The sequence below is a fragment of the Penicillium canescens genome, assembly GCF_028828765.1.
Source record: "Penicillium canescens strain IBT 15451 chromosome Unknown utg000011l_segment0_segment0, whole genome shotgun sequence".
Lineage (NCBI taxonomy): Eukaryota > Fungi > Ascomycota > Eurotiomycetes > Eurotiales > Aspergillaceae > Penicillium > Penicillium canescens.
In genome coordinates this window covers 2,411,385-2,426,654 of record NW_026703973.1, presented here as the reverse complement: position 1 = coordinate 2,426,654, position 15,270 = coordinate 2,411,385, and the positions used below count along the sequence as shown (strand labels likewise).

At 50.4% G+C, this 15,270-nt stretch overlaps 4 protein-coding genes across 4 annotated transcripts; 3 read left to right on the top strand and 1 right to left on the bottom strand.

Moving 5' to 3' along the window:
• Positions 1–335: 335 nt before the first annotated feature.
• On the top strand, positions 336–1,530 carry tom40 (TOM complex pore protein TOM40; the record flags this gene model as incomplete). The annotated part of the gene is made up of 3 exons (XM_058522375.1): positions 336–647; positions 719–1,366; positions 1,423–1,530. 3 exons carry the CDS (start codon positions 336–338, stop codon positions 1,528–1,530), a joined length of 1,068 nt encoding a protein of 355 aa, XP_058365852.1.
• A 2,614-nt stretch (positions 1,531–4,144) lies between these two features.
• On the top strand, positions 4,145–6,540 carry N7446_013634 (GSK family serine/threonine-protein kinase). Its single transcript, XM_058522374.1, has 7 exons — positions 4,145–4,419; positions 4,470–4,642; positions 4,699–4,782; positions 4,851–5,199; positions 5,272–5,465; positions 5,516–5,720; positions 5,780–6,540. Exons 1-7 carry the CDS (start codon positions 4,374–4,376, stop codon positions 5,911–5,913), a joined length of 1,185 nt encoding a protein of 394 aa, XP_058365851.1. The 5' UTR covers positions 4,145–4,373; the 3' UTR covers positions 5,914–6,540.
• Positions 6,541–7,864: 1,324 nt separating this feature from the next.
• On the top strand, positions 7,865–10,932 carry N7446_013633 (NCBP1 family protein). The gene is made up of 7 exons (XM_058522373.1): positions 7,865–8,022; positions 8,084–8,178; positions 8,270–8,376; positions 8,431–8,698; positions 8,751–9,646; positions 9,697–9,878; positions 9,929–10,932. The coding sequence occupies exons 1-7, from the start codon at positions 7,962–7,964 to the stop codon at positions 10,777–10,779; spliced, it is 2,460 nt and encodes an 819-aa protein (XP_058365850.1). The 5' UTR covers positions 7,865–7,961; the 3' UTR covers positions 10,780–10,932.
• Positions 10,933–11,901: 969 nt separating this feature from the next.
• Positions 11,902–13,482, bottom strand: N7446_013632 (C2H2-type zinc finger protein; the record flags this gene model as incomplete). Its single annotated transcript, XM_058522372.1, has 4 exons — positions 11,902–12,264; positions 12,364–12,537; positions 12,627–12,680; positions 12,742–13,482. The coding sequence occupies 4 exons, from the start codon at positions 13,480–13,482 to the stop codon at positions 11,902–11,904; spliced, it is 1,332 nt and encodes a 443-aa protein (XP_058365849.1).
• Positions 13,483–15,270: the final 1,788 nt, after the last annotated feature.

The following is a 15,270-nucleotide window of genomic DNA, read 5'->3' as shown; positions in this document are numbered from 1 at the left end:
TACCCCTGTACATGTAAGTTATTCTCTGTAACTTACTCTGGAATGAACCGGGAAGGCCCGAGTTGACGGTGGACGACAGAGACCAAAGACGCAACAGGTGACATGCATTTTTCACAGCTTTGAAAGTCTTGAATTGCTTCCCTTACTATCTCCTGAGCGCATCAGACACAGCCCTTTACAGCTATTTTATCAAGGTCATCTGAGACGTTTGTTCGTCCCAGATCCTCGGGCTGGTCTCAATCCTTTTTTTCCTCCCAATTCCCTCCCTCGAGTCTTGACAGACCTCGCGTGACGACACCTAATATCCTTGTCAACGATTATCACATTTCTCCAAAATGGCCGACTTCACATCATCCCTAGCCTTTGTCACAGACAACCCTGCCGCTGCAGCCCTCAGCGATGCCTACAACTCCTTCTCCGATCGCAGGGCAATGCTCAACTTGCCCAACCCCGGCACGGTCGATAACCTCGCTCGCGAGGTGCAGAAGGATGTTTTGTTGACCAACTTCATGTTCTCCGGTCTCCGCGCAGACTTGACCAAGGTCTTCGGCATGTCCCCTCTGTTCCGAATTTCACACGCGTTCTCCATGGGCGGCTCCGGCAACCTGCCTCCCTACGCTTTCTCTGCCATGTTCGGAAACCCCAGGGTAAGAATTTGATGATATCTTTGCTTCGGAGAAACCGTAGTCTCAGTACCTAATGATAAATTTCCCAATAGGTTTTCATGCAGGGCAACTTCGGCAGTGACGGCTCCCTCGCCGCCGTCGCCAACTACCGCTGGAACCAGGCTCTTGTCACCAAGACCAACGCTCAGGTCATGAACGGTGGTGCCCAAGGTTTGATTCAGATCGACAACGACTACACTGGTCGCGACTTCTCTGCTTCCCTCAAGGCCTTCAATCCGTCTTGCCTCGAGGGCGGTCTGACCGGTATCTTCGTCGGCAGCTACCTGCAGTCCATCACCCCCGGCCTTGCCCTCGGATTCGAGGCTATCTGGCAACGACAGGGCATCGCCGCTCGCCCTGAGACTGCTCTTTCCTACTCTGCCAAGTACAAGGGTGAGGACTGGATCGGTACCGCTCAGCTCCAGGCTCAGGGCACTTTCAATGCCACTTACTGGCGCAAGCTGTCCGAGCGCGTCGAAGCCGGTATTGACATGAACCTCCAACTTGCCCCTACTCCTGCTGCTCTCATGATGGGCGGCCCTGCCCGTGACGGTACCACTGCCATTGGTGCCAAGTACGACTTCCGCGCTTCCTCTTTCCGTGCCCAGGTCGACAGCGCCGGCAAGGTCAGCTGTCTCCTCGAGAAGCGCATCGCCATGCCTCTCTCTCTCTCCTTCGCTGGAGAGATTGATCACCCTAAGGTAAGCTTGAAATTTGTATCCCTGTTCAGCAACCTCATGCTAACTTGTTGTTCTAGCAAACCGCCAAGCTCGGTCTCGCTGTTTCCCTGGAGCTTGCTGGCGAGGACCTGATGGAGCAGCAGGAGAAGGCTGACCCCGCCGCCATGATCCCTCCTCCCTTCTAAGGAGCCATCTCCTCTTTCTAACCCCTCGAGATAATAACTCTTTCGCCCCCCTGTTTTAGTAGTTCTTCCTCTCCATCGTCTGGAACGACATATGATGTCTCTTCGGTATATCCTTTGAATCTGGGTTACTGGTGCAGGCCGTTGTTTGGCGCCTTGGAGATTCAAATATTTTTTGTATAGATTCACACTGCGTTTCTTTGATTTCACCCGGTGCTGCATCTCTGACTGCTTGGAGCGGTCTGTCTTCCCCAGTTCATTTCGTGCAATGGCCGTGTTTTGGGTCTTGGGATAGTGAGGCATGGCCGCGCCTGCGGAGAGCTCTGGTATGTTTTCGCATCATAGACGGGCCAATGTAAAACAAGTTTTGAAACCTGAATCTATTGTAATCTATGTTATACATGAATCGTTATACAAGGATGCGTTTATATTGCCAACAGAACTAAAATATTAAGTCAGGAATTAAATCTTCACTCCTTTCAATTCTGTGATTATCATATAGTGCAAGAATAGATGCAACCTGCATCAAAGCCGAATCCTTCACAGTCAATACAAAAGCCAGACCATGTCTACTGGTCTACGCACATCTGATACATCCTAAGGCGGACAAAGAAATTGCCTGCATAACCCAAAGCGGTGACAGGGCAAGATATGCCTCAAATCGAGTTCCACCCTGGTGGACACTGGAGAAACGTACCCAACGAAAGGCTCCAGTCTTATGCATCTTCTTCTACCCATCTCTTTCCCCACTATTGAAGTTTCTCGGTAAAATGGGTTTTATAGTCCCACAGCATACCACTGTACACGGTATGGCAAAACAGAGCGAGACAAAAGGTCCAGAGAGATGTTGGGGTCAGCCACCAACTCCATCCATGGCCCCTCAACCTCAACCTTGGCCTTGCATTAGTTGCAGAAGTCGCTGCTTCTGGTGTGGCTGGGTCTGGGCTGGGCATTGGGAGTCCCGCGCTTTGGGTTCGTACTTGGGACATGTATGGTCTATCAGTTTCCACTGTGACATCATGTTCCCTGTTCGCTTATGGAGTTACCTGGAAGAGTAGTGTTCAACTTATTCCCGAGTTCATTTCCCTAAGGGGCCCGAGAGTGTGTGGGGTCAAACGGCTCATTTTCGCTTCCGGTATTTGCGTAGTATTGTATTTCTGTATACCTATTATGTTTTAGATTTGGTTATGGCAGATCTAGCGTGGAAATGGCATGGGAAACTCGATTTCAATCCAGTATAGCCAATAGACTCGACGTGATTCGCATATCTGCTGCATTCCCGAATTCCTCGGGAAGGCCGTACAGGTACAAGTGTAGCATAGTTGTTTGGGAGCTTAATAGCCCACGTGTCTGACAGAGAAATGTCGTTCCTTGCTTCCATCCATGCCGGATTAGACATTCCTTTTGCATATGCATATTTTAAACATCATGCCAATGCCAACGGGATGGGCTTTTGGACCAGGAACCATTTTCGGCACCGCATCCTGGGCCTCGTACCGCGTCGGTACTACGGCTATGTAAGACTGAGCTATCACTTTGCTGCATACAGTATACAGCAGATTGGATATATATGTAGATGTTGGATGTGTTCATGTCTACACTAGTGAGATAGTGAAATAGTATAGAACTCGGCAATCGACTGAGCATATTGTAGCTTCATTGCCGAGACCCGAGCAGCCCTTCGGAATCCCGATTAATGTAGTCTTGGTGGTACTTGGTGCATGGTCCTGGATATGACAGCATGGGTTTCGATTCCTTGGTCAATTCAACTCGTCAGACCTTTGAGGCGTCATTTGTCCCGTGAGGGTTAGAGGCAAGGTTTAAGTCGCATGACAGCTTGAGCTGTGGCGATTCCGATGCCACAGCCCCTCATCGGGTCAGGTGAGAGTAAAATCTGGTGATGTCATAGCTTACTGCAAGCATGGGATGTAGTGTCAATTGGGATGTCTACAAGGTAGTTAGAATGAATATATATAAGGTATAGGTATAAGTTTAAGTATAAGTTAAGATAATGGAGTCAACGTCGACATGTTGATCGCCATCTTATATCCAGGATACTGTATTGTCATCGAAACAATACCATACCAAGCTTGGCTCTCAACCTCAACGTTAACCTTTTGAGCCAGGTGCATCTACTGCGCAAGGGCCAAGTTCAGGAAACGGCTGGGCCGCAGCCTTAGGCCAGGATCTGGTACCTGACGAGTCGGGTACTTGCTTGTGAGACTGACATTCTTGGGATATACATAGCTAGGTTCCCCTTGAATATGTATTCCCCTGACATTGGGTTAGAGGGACATACCAAGGGACCCCTGAAGAAGCCGGGAATCCGAAGTTCATCGGGCCGAGAGTCAGCTCCTACGTATCTGAAGTTAACTTATCTGAAGTATGTTGAGTCTAGCTGTAGATGGGAAGTAAATATGTAGGTGAGATACTTACCATACGGTAACCGTATGGTATGGTATGGTTGGTCCAAGCGTCACCACGTCACGAGACGAATAAGTCGATTTGACCAATCAGAAGAGTTCCAGAGAAAATCACAGTTGGTCACCCGACATCATCTTTTCTTTGCCAATTTTTGGTGGTTCAGTTGGTGGGCATCTGGTTAATACCCCAGGGGAAACGTTCAACCCGCAATTTTACTCCTTCCGTCAGTTCCCTCTTATTGGTTAATCATTCTCCTACCATTTGTCCACCTCTTTCCCTCATTCTTCTTCTTCCTCTACAACATTCTTGGCCTTTTTCCCTCTTGCCCGCCCCTCTCGACTCCACTCCCCCTCTCCCCTCCCCAAAACGGCCCTTCTTGACCTTTACAACCTTCAAACCCCCTCCCCTCCCATCTTCTCGTGATGTCACAAAGTCGGCCCGGGCTGTTCCCGAGCTTGCGCATGGGTGGTAAGGTCTCCTCGTCGCTGCTCAATGGCCATAGCTAACCGTCCTCGCAGAGGTCATCAAGGAGAAGGTCCAGGATGGACTGACCGGTGAAGCCAAAGAGATCTCCTACACACAGTGTAAGATTGTCGGCAATGGCTCCTTCGGCGTCGTGTTCCAGACCAAGATGGCTCCCAGCGGCGAAGATGCTGCCATCAAGAGAGTCCTCCAGGATAAGCGCTTCAAGGTACGGCATCGTGGAACAGCTTCCGTTTCACTGTCACTAACCCATTTCATTCTTAGAACCGTGAGCTGCAGATTATGCGGATTGTGCGCCACCCCAACATCGTCGAACTCAAGGCCTTCTACTACTCCAACGGCGACAGGGTATGTTGTGGACCCCCATAGTGTCCCCGTTTCCGTGGGCTGACCGATTTTCCCCCCTCCTTCAACAGAAAGATGAAGTCTACCTCAACCTTGTCCTCGAGTATGTCCCAGAGACCGTCTACCGCGCATCGCGTTACTTCAACAAGCTCAAGTCTACGATGCCCATGCTGGAGGTGAAGCTGTACATCTACCAACTGTTCCGGTCGCTGGCATACATCCACTCCCAGGGTATCTGCCATCGTGACATTAAGCCCCAAAACTTGCTTCTGGATCCCAACACTGGTATCCTCAAGCTTTGCGATTTCGGTTCCGCCAAGATTCTGATCGAGAATGAGCCTAACGTTTCTTACATTTGCTCTCGCTACTACCGGGCGCCTGAGTTGATCTTTGGTGCAACCAACTACACAACAAAGATCGGTACATATTCCTTTTTTCATCCCCCCAATTTTATTTATTATCATCTAACGTGCGTTTTTCTTTCTTTATTAGATGTCTGGTCGACTGGTTGTGTGATGGCAGAGTTGATGCTGGGGCAACCCCTCTTCCCTGGTGAATCAGGCATTGACCAGCTCGTGGAAATCATCAAGGTCTTGGGCACACCCACCCGGGAACAGATCCGCACCATGAACCCCAATTATATGGAGCACAAGTTCCCTCAGATCAAACCTCATCCCTTCAACAAGGTATTTTCCGCCCGTACTTGGTCTGTGCGATGGTACTGACGCCATTTAAGGTTTTCCGAAAGGCACCCCCGGAGGCTATCGACCTCATCTCTGCCCTTCTGGAATACACTCCGACGCAACGGTTGTCGGCGGTTGAGGCTATGTGCCACCCCTTCTTCGATGAGCTCCGCGACCCGAACACCCGGCTACCGGATTCCCGCCACCACAACAACCCCTCCAAGGACCTGCCCGCACTGTTCGACTTCTCACGACATGGTATGACAGTCAACTTGGCAACAAAGTCCAACAAAATTAATATACTAATGATGCGATAGAACTTTCCATTGCCCCTGAACTCAACAACCAGCTGATTCCCCCTCACGCTCGCCCAGCACTCGAGGCTCGCGGCCTCGGTCTCGACACTTTCAAACCCCTTGCCAAGGAGGAAATGATCGCACACCTCGACTGAGATAACCGTTGTGTGCCCTCCGCGAGGGATACATCCATTGTGCCGCCATCTGCATTGTGCATGGGAAGATGACCTGTCCATCAAATTCCATCGTGTCTCGAGTGGGCCCTGAATTGAGTGTACTGCCTAAGCTTGCCTAGGTTTGTTCACCTCAACCTCGGTAGACGTGGTGGAACTTGGGCAAATATGTAGTGTGGAAATGTGGTAAAAGTGCATCCTTTAATGGGGAAACTATGTTTCTTTGGGGTGGTAAGGGGGGCTGATGGTTTTCACGCAATGGGAGGTCATGGCCTGGAGTTTTATTTTGAGGTGTCTGAGACAGCTCTCGGGAGGAAAAAGTGATACCCTTTCTGTGCATGTCTGCCTTTGTGAAATCGGAGACTGCACAGTTTCATCGGTCGAGGGAGAAGAACCCCCAGACGCAGCAAGCCAGCCGATATCTCGACCCAGGGGAGAATCTCCCACAAATGCATCAGAGATCTTGAGGATTTCTTTGGATACACAGTTCTCAGGGAGGACCCTTCTCTGTTATGGTCAAATATTTCGACTTGCAGCGCTAGAAACCCCGTTCGTTCTTCCCTTTGTGTCCTTGCAGTTGACCTTTTTTTCTTTTTTTTTTTTTTTTTTTTTTCGCAATATCCTTGTATCAGATTCATCGGGCTCGGCTGGTTCCCCGGTCCTTCCGACTTGCCGGCCATGAGCTATATGCCATTCCAGTTCTCCAGCAGACCATTTTCTTTCCACTGTAGAGAAGTGTAGGCACGAGCTGGCTAGGGCACAAGCCGCGCCCTCACAGGAAACTGTCTAGACCACGCCCTTTGATGTCAACATGGTAGCTACTCACATGATATTCCACGCGCTATTGGGGTGACTACCTTTCTGGTTTAGTAATAACGACACAACATCTCATCCTCTCCATACCTTCACAAGAGCATACTTGCCAAGATGTACTACTTGAGCTTCATTCATCCGTGTTGACAGATGGACACACCACCCCAGAAAGAGCCACAACCTTCAACCAGGAACAATATCACTCGCCCACCGTCCGGTCAAGGAACGCTCTAGCTGTCAGCAATATCCCTGTGGAGGAGGGGGTAGCAGATATTGTGGCGCTGTGGGGTCCCCGTAGTTCTTCTAGTAAGCAAATCAGCAACCTGTCTGTGATATTACTCTAGTGGTTGTGCACTACTGGCTTCTAAGCTCCAGCGTGTTTTGGGCAGTCCCTGACGAACAGCTCTCATTCTATCAGACCATTGATTCTCCCATGCTCCCCCATCCTACCAGGTCACTGGGAGATACGGACGATGGAATGAGCTGTCTTTTAATAACCTGTTACATTCTTCGCGACAAGCTGCTAAATACCAAGGCAGGTGAATCCGACGCCGACAAGAGCGAAGATTTTAGATCAGAGTTGAAAATGCAGGGAGAGGTCTCAAGACTTGGGATCGGGGCGCTGATAGATGTAAGTATCTGTGCATTGCTGGGTCTGTCGTTCGTGACTGTCGATCTATTGACCAGCTATTTAATTGCTGACGAGCCTAAATTTCTTTTCTAACGTGGGTTCAATCCCTCAATCATCTAGTCAAGAGTACAAGAGCATATGCAAGTTTAGTTAGGGCTAAGCGCAAGTACATCTGACTTAGGAGCTACGAATATAGGATGGGTGATATGTCTTACTTTCATTCATTCTCCTGAGGACTATCGTCCCCTAGTTTTGAAAATGTAACAAACTGGCCAACATAACGGCCAAACGCCCCATGTAAAATCCCTAGCAGGATATTTGGCCGAGACAATGGATATAAGGGCCTGTCCAAGAGATCATAGGGGTATGAGAAGGATTCCCAGTAGTACAATATTTAGTATCGTAATACTGAACAAAGCGAGTCAGGATGAATAAATCGGGCTAGCGTACCCGGGCCGGAACTTCCCCCTTCCGAGCTCCCCATTTACCTCAAGCTCTCAAGCTGTCACCCTCGCTTTGCCAACTTCCTTTACAGATCCACTGTTTTTTCAGCATCTGGACTCCCGGATCGTTTAGTTGACCCACAATGGCCGAGAACGACCGCCGAAACCAAGGCTACCGGGGTGGGCGCAAACGCCGCTACAGAGGTGAGAGACGCGCTTTCAACATGCTTCTCATATATACTGACTCCGCCTGCGATATTCACAGATGACGATGACTTCGATCGCCGTCCCCAGCGCCGCAGATATGAAGAGCCGCTGTTTGTTCAGGTCCGGCGCCAGTTGTTGACCATTGCGGAGTCGGTATGGTTCTCTTTTTCCCTTCCATTTGCTCGCGCGCATTGCGCTCTACTGGTTTGGATTGCTTGTGCTAACGCTGTGGGTTCGTTAATAGGCTGCTCGGAGAGTCGAAGATGATATTCAAAGCATCGCGAAGACCGTTTCCGAGAACTATGACGACGAGGAAATTCGCCGCGACTTTGTCAACATCTCCCTTGATCTGTATGTGCTGGTGGATTCAATTCGATATTGCATTTGCTAATTAGGTCTGTGCAGCGTCCTTGAACAACCCATGAAAACTCCCTTTATCGCCGGTGCTGTCCTGGTCGCCCACAGTCTGAAGCCTGAGCTTGGTTCGGAGGTTTTGAGCAAGGCCGGCGAGGCATTGCAGAAATACATTGATACTGGCGCATGGCGTGAGGTAAAGCTTCTCATTCGGTTCTTGGGTATTCTGCAGCCGGTCTATGAGGGTGAGGGTATCTTCCCGCTCTTGGAGGAGCTGTTCGCCCGTGCCGTCGATCTCCAGACTGCTTCTTCGGAGGATGTAAGTCGATCCATTGACCTATGATTATGGAACTCTTCTAACGGTGCTTTAGCTTCTTGGTCTCGAGCTTGTGAAGATCATTCAGTTCACCCTTCCTTATGTGATGCTCTCCCCGGCTACCGGCTTCGAGGCTCAGGCTTCCGCGCTCCTCGAGAAAACCGATATCATTGCGTCTACACCACATGCTCTCGTCGATCTTGTCAACACATTCAGTCCAGAGGAGGACAAGCCGGCTGCTGGATCCAGTGTTATCAGCCTGATGCAATCCCAGCTTCAAGGAGAGGCCAGCCGGGGTTGGGAGCTTAAGTGTCTTCCTCGTCCCTGGAAAGACATCCGCGACAGTGAGACCGATGAGCTCAAGTCATTTGAATCGGTGAACAAGGTCCCCTTCCCTGAAATTACTGTGCCCAACCCCGTACCAAACGGCTCGCACCCTCTCTTCCCGGAAGTTTACCTTTCGGTGTATGCCAACCAAGAAATCGACACCGTACCTTCGACCTCGGACATCTCTTCGTCACTCATCAGAGATGCACTGGTTGATACTATCAACCTTCTTGATTTCAACCGTGTTGCCACGGCCAAGTTCCTGATCGATCTCGACTGCTATTTCACTCCTTACACATTCATTAAGCGTGCCACGCCTTTCGACCGAATGCGCGACATCCCGGAAGAACAGCGGGCCTGGAAGCCAGAGGATGTGGCTGTGGATGCTGTGTTTTCGCAGCTATTCCAGCTGCCAGCCGCAGAGCACAAACTTGTTTACTATCATTCCCTTCTCACTGAGTGCTGCAAGATCGCCCCGGCGGCAATTGCACCCAGCTTGGGTCGTGCGATCCGGTTCTTGTATAACAGCCTGCAGACGATGGATCTGGAGTTGAGCAACCGTTTCCTCGATTGGTTCGCTCACCATCTGAGCAACTTCGGCTTCACCTGGAAATGGAGCGAATGGTAAGTTGACTCGAATTTGCAAGGCCATCAAATTATCTAACATCTTTTAGGGCTGACGACCTCGATCTGCCTGCCATTGACCCAAGAATGTCGTTCATCACTGGCGCTTTGGACAAGGAGATTCGGTTGAGCTTCGCTCAGCGTATTAAGGGGACTCTCCCAGAGCCTTACCCTAAGCTGATCACGCCAGGCAAAGAGAAGGATACTCCCGAGTTCAAATATTCCTCCGACAGTAGGTACCTCTTGAACATTCCAAGGTATTAGTCACTAACATACATCCAGTGACTCCATACTCTAAAGAAGGACAGGAAATCATGCAACTGATCCGCAAGAAGGCCACAGATGAAGAAATTCAGCCCGTGATCGCCGCCATCGAAGAACAAGCTAAGAGCCAAGGCGTCGAAGACCCCAAGATTCCCTCAACAGACGCGTTTGTCACCTCTCTTTGCTTCGTCGGCTCCAAATCCCTCTCTCATGTCTTGTCATGCATCGAACGCAGTAAAGACCGTCTCCTGGCCCTCGGAACCGAATCCCCTCGTGCCCGCTGCCAGATCATCACCTCGGTCATGGAGTACTGGGCCGACCAACCCGGCATCGCCATCAACATCACCGACAAGCTGCTGAACTACACAATCCTCAGCCCTCTCTCCGTCCTCGAGTGGGCCCTCTCCGAGTCCGTCGCGGCCGGAACCATCCTCTCCAAGGCCCACATCTTCGAGATGATCTCCGCTACCGTTGGAAAGGTCACCAACCGCATGCGCCAGATCGTCGCTGCTCGCACCCAACCCGGTCTCTACGAGCCCCAGCTGACCGCCATCGACGAGACTCTGGTCCGTGAGCGTGCCGATATGCAGACCCTCTTCAAGTTCATCGAGGACTCTATTGTCTCCGTCGCTGCTGGAAGCAACGACGAGCAGATGGAGCGCGGTGACGGCAGCGGTGATCTGCCTGAAGATGCCATTATCCGCCAATGGGGCCGTCGCTGGCTCCGCGTGTTCCGCAGGAAGGCCGCGGTCGAAGAGACTTTTATCACCGATGCCTTGGCTAATGCTACTCCTCTCGGAACTGTTGCTCCTGAGCAGGAAAATGCTGCGGATGGAGATCTCGACATTGCCGATGCTGATGGGCAGTAGAGTCAGTACATGACTTCATTTACCTGCAGGTAACAACTGGAATGTGTTGATCTCTCGCATTAATCTCTGTTGTGTCATCCGATGATTTACGCCCTGAAGAGTTATTTTGTCTTTTCTACCTTTCCTACTCTGTATTGTACACTTATCTCCGGGCTTGGTCTAAAGTCAAGCCCTTCGACAGAAAAATGAAAGATCTCTCTTGAAGCTATCATCCTGGCATTTATACTAATGTTAAACGTATACATTTTCCTGGGATACTCTTACTCTATCAAAACGGCGGACTTCCAACCTACTTTTTTGACCATTCCCGAGAGTGGTTTCGAGACTATAATGCTAAAGTGCCTTTCAGCGCGGCGCCTCATAATCATCCAAGGGCTATCAGTATATTGCAACGTAAAGAAGGATAGCCAGCTAAATATTATTGTCTGGCTGCGGACGTCTAGCCTATACACATCGGCCTCGCCTCTAACTTCTCATATCCAGGGCTGAATCTGATAACTGGTTCGTCGTCCCTTGCGGCCTTGCCGAAAAAAAAAAAGAAAAGAAAGACACTGCACCTCGTGCTGAAATGTCGTACAGGCCTAAAAAAGTAATGAAATACACACTCGTGTCATTACACGCTGACAGCTCACATCTGCAAGGGAGGAGTCTAATGGCCAATTATTAAAATAATTCATGTAGACATAGATCGAAAAGATAGAACCAATGTACTTCCCGAGGCCCCTTTTTATTCAAACAGTGTAAGACAATGCTGGTAACGGGATACCCCAAGACCAAAGACCAGCTAGAATACATACATGAAAGACCTGTACCTCGTGAATCATATACATCTTGAGTCTTAAATGAAAGAGAACAAGCAAAACATAGAAAGAAATGAAACCCGCAGTGTGTCAAGATGGGGAACCGGCACTGTCCAGTATACAGCGCTTTCGCATATCCAAAATAAAAGAAACAGAGTGAACGCAGAGGATTAGGGATAGAAACCAGATCACAGGGGGAATCAACAAGAAACAAAAGTGGGAATCAAAGGGGATATACATAGAGAGTATCGAAAACCCGCTCTTTTTTATGATGATGCTCAAAACACAAACCAGACGAGGGTATAGACTGAGGACAAGGACATCAAGGGTAATGAACCCTCCGATCCATATAGTACTGGTCAGCATCGCCCCCATCACTGCTGGAGCTATTATAAGCAGACATATTATCCTCAAAGCTCTCACGGCGCATCATCTTGCTAGAGCCCTCCTCGGATTCAACTGAGGCTATTCGATCCATAGAGCCGCAGCCATCAGATCGTCTCGTCATGGAGATCCGTCGATCCTTGCCTCGGCCCTTGATACCCTTGTTGCTGTTCTTGTACAATGTCGCAAAGTATTCCCACAGCTCGCGGTCGCCTGGGTTCACGGGCCCGTTTTCGCCGATTTGCGAGAAGCGGAGGGTGAGATTTCGCAGTGTGGCGGCGTGGAATTTGTTTTGATGGGACTGTTTAAGGGGTAAGTGTTAGTTTGGATTCATGTAAAGTCGAGATATATACATCTATGCACACTGAACCCCGGAAGATGAAACCGAGAACTTGCTTACCTTTAAGTTGCCCAGCTGGGTAAATTGCTTACCACACTCATCCAGAAGGCAATTAAATGGCTTTTTTCGTTGATGAGTGAGCTTGTGGGCGCGGACGTTGCCTCGCTGCGCAAAGCTTTTGCCGCATTCTTCACATTGGAAGGGCTTTTCACCTGTGTGCCTCCGCTGATGGGTCTAGAAAGTTGGCTGCCTGTTAGTCTCTTTGCCTCGTGTGTCACGGTCTCATGGTGCGTCAGCTTTTCAGCTGAGGGGGCAATGCTTACCTTGAGGTTGCCTTGCTGTGAGAAGCGTTGGCCGCACGAGGGCTCCTTGCAGATCTGCCAAATCCACCTCGGTTAGTTGATGATCGCACCCGCTGATCCTGTAATGAGTACTCACGAATGGTTTGTCCCCGGTGTGTGCCCTGATGTGGATGTCCAGGTGTGTCTTTTGGGCAAAGCTCTTACCGCAACCGGATAGCGTGCAGGTATACTTGCGCTTCTTTCCAGAGCGAGATAATTGTCCTTCGCTGCCCAGGTAGTAGCGGGGTGGCGTGGGCGAGGCTACCGGGTACGTGGTCATGGGGTAGACCTGGGAAGCAGGCGCCAGGTGTTGAAGGGGTGGTAGAGAGTGTTGATGCGGTGATGAACTGTGCTTTGCCTGGATTGCCTTCATCAGGACATCCACATTTGTCGAGAACGCGATGTCAGAAGGGCTTGGTTTCGTCTCGTGAGCCCCATCCGGGGAACTGTGGCCAGCGCCCGTGGTCTGCATCCCGGAATCATGGTCTGTAGGAGACTTTGCCGGCTGGCTGATGGCGTTCTTCGCAGGACGGATCTGAGGAAGAGACTGCAACGGTTGGGGCTCCGTCGTAAGACGCAGTGGTTGATGCTGAACCGGGTGATGCTGACTAGGGACAAAGTAATGCTGGTATGGATTCGAGTGTGCATGGCCCACGGGATGACCATAGTTGTAGGGCAGACCATTCGGTGCCTGGTAAGGAAACGAGTATGAAGCCGTTGTAGGATGCGAGTAGAAGGGGATGTTCTGGCTCAGGGTCAAGTCCATCGGGCGCCTGTGTGCAAACGCACCCACAGCATGGCCGGGGAACTCGTAAGACACTGGTTCTGCGGTCTCCATCTTTTCTGGGACACAGTTCACCACAGTTTTCCGTCTCAGGCTCTTGGTAGTGTTCAGAAAGGCAAGGATACCGTCTCCTAAGCCTCCTGATCTCCCGCCAGATACCAATGTATACCAAATGTATATAACTCAGAATGCGCACCTTTTCTCTGGTTTGTCTAGCACTGTGATCTTCAACTTGGTCCCCGACAGTGATATTTGGGTTCTGGCTAGCAGCGAGTTGCCTTGGGTTCAAGAGGAACAAGGATGGAGAAAATAGACAACCAGGCCGGCCAAAGCGCAATCGGTCTTGATTGGTATAGATCCGGATCTATATATACAGATGAAGGAGAGGGTGGGAGGAAATAGCAAATATATGCAGGACATGTACTGAAGAGTGCAAAGGATATAATGATTGACAACTAGTGGTGATCATCCGCATCGAACCGTGGCGTCTCTCGATCTAGATATAGCAGGGCCTAATGCAATGAGAGGCGGGGCGACAGGGGGAGGAGTCAGCCGGTGAGAGAGTCGAAAAGCCCCATACTGATCATCTGTATGACGTTTGGTAATGAAGGAAAAGGGGAGCGCAGTTCGAGGCCAGATACATGCATTGTACAGTACGCCGGGGCTTTCATTCGACGATCTCCGTGGGCCGGGGATCCTGGGTGATTGAGGCGACCTGACTCCACCGGAAAAGAGATAGTCATAAAATAGGATCAAGAAATCAAATCAAGGACGAACTGGAGTTCCTGGAGCATACAGGTTGCATGCATAGGTTTGGCTCTTCCCAGATGCATGGCCTTTGGACGCATCACTTCTCTGTCCCACGAGGAATTGCTCAACTAGTGGTAATGTATTGTAGCCATTCGGTGAGAAGTCGTGTTGCACCAGAACACTCGCAGCCGCGACTGGCGAAAGACCTCAGCTCGTTTCGCCCTTCATTGTCGGCTCTTCTGTGTAACTATATCTGAAGAGATTGACACCTGTCAGTCCCCGAATCTCAAGGGAAAAAAAGAAAAGAAACACGACTTCAAAGCACCGTGCTTTACCCTCGAGGACGGGCCGGCCCTCATCGCGGAATTCTCAAGTGGACCGTGATCGACCTGCAGTTGACATGTAGATAATTCAGTCGATCTCGGAGTCAGCAATTCCTCATTGCTCAGTGGTCAGCGTGGGCCGTAATTACGAATACCAGGATGCGCCATCCCGATAGTCGCCAATAGTGTCCGATCTCAGCCCATCGAATATCCCAGCTAGCCGCCCAAGGCCCCGGAAATTCTTTTGAGCCCTCGTGATCTGAATCTCGCTCGGAGTAATCACCAATCACTTGTCTCTAGAGATGGTGCTTCTCTCCACACCGAGATTCAGCGGGTGCAAGTTTCTCCTTTGGGGAGAGTGGGCGCGTTGTTGGAAAACACACCCCCCTGGAGGTCGAAGCACCATTGGGCAGTAGTCTTCCCAGATGGCTTGTCTCGTGTCGATCACTGCGAGTGGCCTTAGCTCCATCACTGGAAGGATCCGAAAAGTGACAGCCGTGCTCTGACACGAGAGGTATCAGTAATGGTTCCTGCAGGGATGCGACTAGTCTTGACGAACTGCTTCCTGATCGGGCGAGCTAATGTGTAGACTGTCTTGACCCATTCCGTCTAGGCAAGTTGCCACCTCTGCACATAACCAGGTAATAGTACCCTAAGGTCATGCGAGGCTCTGTGGTGATTCAGACGGACAGGGATCAAGTAGTTGGGATAGTTGATTCTCCTGGAATTCAGCTCGGTCCAAAATGCCGGTCCCCGTGTTACCAACTAC